General features: G+C 40.6%; 1 protein-coding gene across 1 annotated transcript in view; it reads right to left on the reverse strand.

The window, feature by feature from the left end:
- The window catches only part of tp73 (tumor protein p73), a 30,121-nt gene that overhangs the window by 13,430 nt on the left and 7,134 nt on the right, over positions 1 to 9,557 (reverse strand). Inside the window, exon 4 of the mRNA XM_035656551.1 lies at positions 4,044 to 4,292. Within this exon, the coding sequence (XP_035512444.1) occupies positions 4,044 to 4,292 (249 nt within the window). The remainder of the gene's footprint in view (positions 1 to 4,043; positions 4,293 to 9,557) is intronic.

Below are 9,557 nucleotides of genomic sequence, written 5' to 3' on the forward strand. Positions count from 1 at the left end.
CACACTTACACACTCACACACACACACACACACACACACACATACGCATGAACTGAAGTCTGAGTGTATGGAAAGAGGTCTTATTATTTGACAAGGCTGAGGTGTTAGATCTCATTTCCAGCCACGGTGACGCTTGCCTGCGTCCAAGCCAAGAGTCGTCTTCAAGAGGCAAGAGAGCGGCAGAGTTTCAGAGCTATTATCACTAATGCACGGTGTCTTGACGAGACAGGAGGGGGACTGGAGGATTACCAGACTAGCTTAACGTGGGCTTGAAATGATTTACTGTATGTGGAAATATTATGATTGTGTCTTCTGTTCCCATCTGTTCTCCTGGTTGTAGTTCTCTTCTCTTCTCCTATCCTCTCTTCTCTTTTTTAATGGTGAAGCAGATGTGGACTGACTTAGTAGCCAGTTATGTGAAGACACAAACCTAACCTCCCGTCAGTCATTCATTTGATAACTTGAGAAGAGGAGATTTAATGAGAAATACTTGCTGCTACCTCTCTCGTAATCTCCCAAAGCACTGCATGCCACCCGCTCTTAGTGGGAGGCAGAGGGGTGGGGATGGGGGGAGGCTAGGTAACTGATTATTGTCAATATGCCCCTATGGCATTTGGCATTCCCCACTGCCTGAGGCCACAAGAAATCGTCCAGAAACCCAGAGACTGTTAACTCCTTCATTCAAACGAACTGACTCAGTCTGGTCTACATAGTCATGCTTTTTTTTTTAAGCACGTTCAAACCTAGGCCTTGAATTTTGCATAAATACACACACCCAGATGTCCATGCATGTTAGACACACAAATGCTCATGGAACCCTGGTGTTATTTTTGGGGAAACCCCTCCTGTTCGCAGAAACGTATTCATTCTGAGAGGCTTAACCATAATCTCTTTTCTTTTCAAAGTGAACACTTCTAAAGCAACTTGCCGACATAATCTAATCTCAAAAAGCGTTTTGCCACTGAGCTCAAACGTAGCCTAGAAAACCTTTATGTACACTTGGTTTTCTTGGTTTGTTTTTCTGCAAAACTTAAATAAACTCCTGCATGCTTTAATTTTTATTTGGAATGAAACATTCCTTGCCTGCATTTCAAGAAAATGTTTAAGGATACAACTGAATGTACTGTAGATAGAAAAAATTTTCTGTATGTAGTGTAAGGATGCACGATAATTAACGGGACAGATAAATAAACTATTAATAATAGTTCATTTGGACTTCTAATGCAAAACAATTGATAGCCATTATGTTTTTTAATGGACTTTACTAGAAAGAAAAGAACATTTGAGTCCGAACTGTTGTTTGTTGTTGTTGTGTTAATAATAATGATGTCAGTTAGATTTAGTTGGCTCAGAGCTATGGAATATTAAATTATCCATCTTTTCTCAGCACATTGCAGCCTTTCTTACCTTCAGGAGTGCATAAACTACAGGTTATGAACTGCTTTTTAAAATACAAAAAGGCAAAATTATCTTGTATCTTATCGGGATTGGCCATAAGAAGCAGGTAAATCGACTGACAGAAAATCCATATCATATCATATAATCATCCATATATGCATCCCGAGTACTTTTTAACATTTGTAAGGCCTCCTGTAAATAAAATAAGATAAAATTGAGCATCTTCAATGGTATTATATTCTATGCTACAGGATCACACATGCATCATTTCACACATTCAGTTTTTTGTTGTTCTGTAGCTACTGTATAATAACACTTAAATACATCCTCTGATACTTTGCCAATCTAGTAATCAGATGTGCAAGATAAAAACAAAGCATTACAGTAAACTCCATAAAAGCTATGAGCAATCACCTGGTCTCTCTCACTCTAATCCTTTCTGTTTAATGGCAGCAGAGGCATCTGAATAATCACAGGTTTCCTCTTGATGCTTTTTTTGCTGCGTCATCATCTATATCTAAAGTCGTGTGCCAGTCAGAAACTTCTTTGTCTCTCTTTTCCTAACAAAAAAACTGCTGGCGGGTGGATTCAAAGCCTTCTTCTTTATTTATAAAATTGGGATCATTTTCAAACTATTATCCATGCAAACCAAAGCCGATAAGAGGAGTTTATTTTGTTGCAAAGGGGTGGGAGGGACTGCAGCAGGGTGGTGAAGTGAGTAAACTGGTTCAGAAGATCTGTTGGCAGGCGCCTTTCAATTCGAAGTAAAAAGAAACATTGGGGCCTATCAGACTTCTTTTATTAGATTTATTTCTTTGATAAAGTTATTAAGAACATTCTAACTGTAAACTAATGGGATGTCAGGGACAGTAAAACAGAATAATTTGAAGGGCAGAGTAGTAAGTATCACGCTTAACCAAACAGGTCGAAACAAGTTTCTGCCATATTTCAGGATTTCATTTCATTGCAGTAATTTCTCGGGTAAAACAAAGTTAGTCAGTTAGAGAATGGAAAGGAGAGAAAGGAGATGATAGACATATTTTAGGAGAAGGCAGGGCGAAACTTTAGGCGCCAGAGGTGACAGCCATGAGTGTATGTTAAGAGCGGAGGAAGAAAGAGACAGAGAAAGAAAGGCAGTAGGTCAAAGACCACCGCTCTAATGTCCAGAGGAGGATCTTCTTACATCACTGAAGGCTGAGTAAAGGAGCCCACCACGCATGGTTACTTCCAGCAAACACAGCCGTGGAGGAGCCCCTCAGTCAATCACACAGAGACATTCACAGGCCTGAATGCTCACAGACACATGAAGACGCACACACACACACACACACACACACACAGAGTGAAGGAAGTGCAGTTTGTCTCTTGGGTCTTTTGTTTCAGGGAGGTCAACTGTGTGACAGTCGGAGGTGACACCTTTCAAGCAGGAGACCTCTCGTTGGGTCATGACAAATTACACAGCTTCCATTTCACCTGTCTCTCACCAGCCTAGGTAGTTGTATGATTTGAGTTGTGTGAAGTTGTAACTACCACTACGAATTTTGTACCAGTACTAGTATTACTACTTCTACTATGTATTGGTAGTAAGAGCAGCAGCAGTAAGAATACATTTATGTTTATAATATTAACAGTACAGTACAGTACAGTACAGTATTTTAATGTGTTACATCCTCCCTGTAGCAAAATAAGAATAATCTTATTTTCAACATGTGGAAGCCCTCTTAGTCAGAAGCATGTCCTGTACCAGATGTTGACTTTCAGTTACTCATACAAAAAAAACAACAGGGAAAATCCACAGTATCATATATGGATTAAGACTGGCCAACAGTAGAAAACTGACCATAACAGTGTACAATGTATTATTACTGCATTGATCTCTGATCTGATCTGGAGCAATATGTAATGCAACAATTCCAACAACTCCTAAACGTACATTACATTAATTATGAATGAGCCACTAGTCTACCTTATTTTTATTTTATTTTGTTTTATTGATGTTGTGGGCTGTCTATAACGTTATGTTTGAATGTCTTGTATTGGTTGTTTTTTGTGTGGACCCCAGTCAGAATAGTTGTTACTTTGGTAATAACTAACAGGAATCTTAAATAAATCAACAAAACATTACACTTTGAATACAAACTGATACTGTAACTATAGGGAAATTATAACTATAACCTCTCAAAAGAATTGAACCATGCGCTTAACAAGATAAAATGGTAAATGTCTCAGAAACCAAAATATAAGTTAAAAAAACATTTACATCAAAAATTAAAAATGTCTTTTAATAGATTGAGTGCTAGAATTGTCTAAAAAGACGAACATATACAAGACATAAACTTTCTCGCCCACGTACCAAACTTGTTGCATTCATCACATTAGATCTGACTAAGAGAGGTGAGTAGAGGACAAGATGAATCACTGAATGATGCACTACTTTCTCTTGCACACGACACGCCTGCACATGTGCTGGTTTGAGCGAGTGTGTGTGCTTGTGTGTGTGAAATTATGTCTGTGTGCATGTTTATGTGTGTGCAAGATAGTTACACAGTAAGACAGAGGGCCTGTAAGAGAGAAAGACACACACACACACACACACACACACACACACACACACACGTCGAGGCCAAGAAAGTGTGTGTACTCACAGTCCATGTGGCAGACTTGGCGGTGCTAGACTGCTGGAAGGACACCTGGAAGGCGTGCAGTCCGGGGTAGTCGGTGTTTGAGGGGATGGCCGGGGCAGGCGACAGTCCCTCGAAGGTTGAGTTGGGCTGGGAGTAGGGTGAGGGGGTGGGCACGGCCGACGAGGAGGCGTTCTCGGAGCTGTAGGGGCTGGCGGACGTTGCGCGGCTCCCCAGGCTCTCCATGCTGCTGCTCAGCAAGTTGTATTGGGACTGTGGAGAAAAGAAGAGGGAAGAGAATGAGGGAGGCAAAGAGGGAGGGAGGAGAGAGACGGAGGGAGGGCACAGGTAGAGGTGGTGGAGAAGCAGGGGCTTGGAGGCTAAAAGGAAGGTCGGATTACACTGGGATGGGAGAGTAGCTGGTAGTGTTTGTGACGCTGCACGTGTGTGGGACGGATGCATGTGTAACTGTCCAGGTAGTTGTCCATGATCGACACAGAGCACGTTTTGTGTGATTTCTAAATGAAAAAATAAATTTGGTGATAAAATCAAGTACATGTTTCTCTGTTTCTCTCTCTCTCTCGTGCGCGTGTGTGTGTGTAAGTCAGTATGAGTGAGTGGCAGTTGCAGTGAGGTCTCCACAGTAGCCTCCTTGGGGCTATAGGAGGCAAGTTGTAAAACACAAGTGTAATCTGCCTAATTGCCTGCCATTCCCCTCTCGTCCTCTCCGCTGTGTTTGAGCAGAGGAAAGATTTGTTGCACCGAGCTGTAGGTACTGACACACTTGTCAAAGTTAACACACTTTGTGAGGCCCATATATAGTTATACACAAATTCAGAAGCTACTGCATAAGGAAAACTGCTTTGTGGCTTTTTTTTTTTAATCCAAGTTCTGGTGTTTATTCCGTCACATTGCATACTACTACACCACAGAAAAGTTTAAAAGTACAAAGAGCCAACTACTGTACTTTAAGTCCTCCTGTCCACATTCTGCTTTATTAACATCACATCTCATCTTTGAACAACAAGGAGTCCATTATCCAACTAATTTAACATCAGATTACTCAGATTCCACAAGACAAACTGACCACTGTGTAATGATATGAAAACACAAATAACAAAATCAATAATATGAAAATGAGTCCCAGATTTATTCCTGCTGCCTACACTGTACGTATGTATTAAATAACTGACACTGATGGCAGGTTCACACTGAATTAGCCACAGCATCGCACACACATACATAGTTACCCTATGAGCAGAAAAAAAAAAATCTTTTACCTTCTTTTTCACGTAGTACATCCTCTAGTGCTTTAGTCTCATTTGTCAACTCTTCAGTCAGAAACGTCCAAACACAGCAAAGCAAAGACAGTGTGGGACCATAGCCTAAACCAAGTAGAGTTCATACGAGGTTGCAATCAGTGTGCACAGCACCACTCACTATATGCTTGATGCTATCCAGACACGTATGTACATGCAGGTACAGGTGAAAAAGGTGAGGACTGGTGTGGAGAGATGAGAATACTATTAAGACTGGAGGAGGAAGAGGAAGAAGGGAAAAGAGAGCGACTGGGAACGCCATAAAAAATGGTAACGCACGTTCTAGCATTATGGAATGCCGGACATAGACGGCAATGCCCGTGGGCGCTATGATACACACATGCTCCAAAAACACCTTTGTGGAAGCGCTGCACTAAGTAAACACTGGTCCTGGTCTGATGGAGTGGAGAGAGAGGGGAGGGGGGGGCACATGAAAAGAACAAGAGTTTAAGGGTCAGACCCCCGCCCCACCCACCCAGTATTGTATATCAATATAGAATTAAATCAGTAGTCAGGGCTGGACATTTCTTTAAAAACAGGGACTCTTCAACATTCTGGTCACTGTGAAATAAATCATTGATACTGGATAGAATTTATCTGAATAAATGGTTTATTTTAACTGTATAAATCCAAACTGAGGAGTTTTGTTTTTTCTATTCCACTTTTGGTCAGAATCCAAATCTAGAATCCAACCAAGCTCTAATTACAGTGGATATTTTTTAACAAATGAACTATGCCCTTTTGAGGGGATTCAGATAATGCCACAGACTAAAAAAATTACATCTGATTTGTTCAAACTTTGTCAGAGGACTAATGAGGTTTTGAATGCCCTTTTTAGCCGTGACTGAAAGCAAAGTCAGTCACTTGGTTGTTCACAAAAAACATAAAGACGATACAACAGACAGCACGAATATGTCAGCTGAGAGCACTGAAGCAGTACGATCTTCCACCTGGTCCCCCCACTGCACACATGTGCTTTTACACTGAAACTTCTCCTTTCCTCATAATTTTCTGTTGTTTATGTTTATCTACAGTATACCATACTCTATAAATCCCCAACCTGGAGCAATACACAGCAAAGGGACAGGTCAATGTCCTAAACTTAATACAAACTGTGTAGGTTACATAAGGAAGCACACATGCGTGGGTGTTTGGATCTATACATTGACTTTCAGGGAAACGCAGCACAACACATTATATGGGAGGCAGCTGGGTTCAAAAGAACTCATGCCAAATACTTGTTCACTTGTTGACCTCCGAGACATGCAGCCACAAATAAGTGGCAACAGTCCATTCAATCCCATTTAAGCCTGTATATCAAATGTAGAACAGAAACAATTGGTCGATTAGCCAATTGACAAAATATTAGTTGGAAACTATTTAGATAATAAATGAATCACTTTTTAATGTAAATATTCCTCACTCTGATTTTCAAGTGTAAGAACTTTTTTGTGATAGACACTATGATAATAACTAACTAATATCTTTGGGTTTTGGAATGTTGATTTGGATTTGAAAAGGATTTTAAATATGTCACCAAGGGCTCTAGAAAATTAATGTAAATAATATAAATGACAATTTATTAAACATTGTTTTTATAATTTGAATACAAAACAATCAATAAATTAATTGAGAAAATACCAATTTCAGATTAATTGATAAAACAAGTGTCTGGCAGTGGAAAATAGGACAACTATAAAATTTGCTGAAATACAAATGTGTTCACACGCATGAAAAGTATGAAAATGAGTTACCAGGCTGATGTTTGTTTTCTCCTGATAGGTGAATAAAAGAGTCATTCTGTCCACCCTTTAATATCTGATTGTTTACTACTACCTTTGAAATCTTTCTCGAACAGGTATTGTCAAAGGGGCTTTATGGGCACAAGGGAAGCCCAGGTGTATGTGAAAAAAAAACCCACACGCATGCAAACATGCACACACACTGTCATACAGACCCATACGCTCACAGGTGTGCTTGCTCTTAATACCTAAACTCGATCCACAACAAGTTGAAACAGAACTAAAACCTCCGCCACCACTGTGTGAACAAGTGTGTGTGTATGTGTGTATGTGTGTGTGTGTGTGTGTGAGTGTGTGTGTTCGCTGTGCTTAAGTGTTTAAGCTACCCATCCCAACATCATCTGATGTCCCCCATGGGCAGCCATCCTGGTAGCTGCCACTCAAAGCCAAGCTTTAAAGGCTCAAAACATTTAGAATCACAGATAAGCCGGCCAAAACAACCCTCACTTGTCAAGATGAGTGAAACATAATAGGCTGAGGATAAAAAGACCCTGCCACTGACCTCTGTTTACAGCTACTAATTAAACAAACGCTATAGTTTTCAACTCTAAAGTTAACAACACTGACTCACATGTTGCCATATGGCCCTGCTGGGTGGAATAAGGACACAGCATGACCAAAATGAAAAGTTAGGCTACATAAATGAAGCACACGGGATCATATGAAAACTGGAGCATGTCTAAACGACGCCAGCTATGTTAAACAGAGGTGAGGATGAGAGGAGGTAAGATGTGGAGTGATATGTAAGAAGGTTGCCCCCTGTTGGGAATATTTGGCAAAGTGCAGGAACTGTGTAAATATATTCATTCTCCACAGAGGTCTGCATTCACGCCACACTGTCGAATACATATATGTTTGGACTTTTCAAGCAATTGATAGATTACTATAACATCTTCAGAGTTGATCCCTACATACCTCACAATTAATGGCAGTGGAAAATGAAGGGAAGTTAAAACAGTGTTAGCCACTGCATCGTGTGGTTGCACCAAAATGTGTGTTTTAGGTGCATGCATCCTTTCATGTTTCCACCTCATTACAGCAGAATATATATCTAATACATACTATATGAATACAAATAACAAATACATTCTATAATAAGCACACAAGTTCAAATTCAAGCCATGGCCACTTGCATGGAAAATTCAAGGGAACACAGGCCTGATTTTCAAATGTCAGCTCGCTCTCAAACACCATGAGTACAGATACAGAGTCCCTCATTCATCCCTGTGATTGCAACCAGTTTGGCAAATAGTGTTCCTGAACCAAAGTTATAACTTCTACATTCAACACAAACCATATCCACAACCAGACCAATAGGGCACCATTTTCAAACATTTAAAATAAGTTCTGAATATGCCATTACATAAACATCAGTCCACTTACCACACCACATAGCATCTTAAGGCTCCTGAAAGATAAGATGAGTTTTTTTTATGACGTCCCTGTGACCCGGCTCTCATTACTCTCCGCTGTGGTCAAGTGTGGCTGTAAGAGGTGAACTCTCCGTGGCCAGCTGACCCCTCCGCGGAGCAGTACATGATGGAGGATACAGGGGACGTACAGCCTCTCTTCTCCACCACTTGTTTCCCTTGCCTGACTTGGCCTTCTCAACTTGTCTTGCATCCAACAGCAAATACTCGCTCCGCCCCCTTATTTCTGTCATGACTATTCATTAACCGGCCAGGCAGGCCCAGGCTTGCCCTCTTAAAGATTAGATCTGAGTAATATTCCAGATCAGAAATGGAAGGAAACATAGGCGTGTTTGGGAGGGACTTCTGGTTTCATATTTGGAAGACAGAGGCGTAAAGAGTGACCAAAATGTGCCTGATGAACCTGAAAAACCGTTTGTCCGCGGGGGCTCAAAAAAATCTTCTCAAAAAATGTCATCTTGGTCAATCTGAAAGTTTATAAAATGTTGGCCTAGTTTCTGTGGATATGAAATTTCAACCCAACAACAAAAAACATGCATATACCTGTAAACATATGTGCATGTTTGTTAATGCGCATACATGGACACAGACACACCCCAGCCTACAGATGGCTCTACACTGAAACAGCAAGGGGTCCTGGCTTGAGCTTTAATTAGCCCTCCCCCAACACACACACACACATAGTCCCTACAGACCGCCCAGCAGGGAGACAGAGAGAGGGAAAAGGCTGCAGAGGAGAGGGAAACTATATAGGAGGGAATCTCCTCAACACTGGAGGGAAAAAGTGAGAGGAAACAACAGAGTAAATGGAAAAAGAAAATATCTTTGGACGTGTGTTTGTTTGTGTAAAAAGATCCAAGTGTATTCCTCATTCTTTTTCTTGTTTTTTTTTATTCTAATCTACATCGGTCATGGATGTGCAACATGGATGTGCAACTAGTTTCTATTATATCTTGAGTTTTTTCTATTCTTCTCTATTCTCTATTT

The sequence above is a fragment of the Morone saxatilis genome, unplaced genomic scaffold (assembly GCF_004916995.1).
Source record: "Morone saxatilis isolate NCDOM2014 unplaced genomic scaffold, NCSU_SB_2.0 Contig15, whole genome shotgun sequence".
In the NCBI taxonomy this organism is placed as follows: domain Eukaryota; kingdom Metazoa; phylum Chordata; class Actinopteri; family Moronidae; genus Morone; species Morone saxatilis.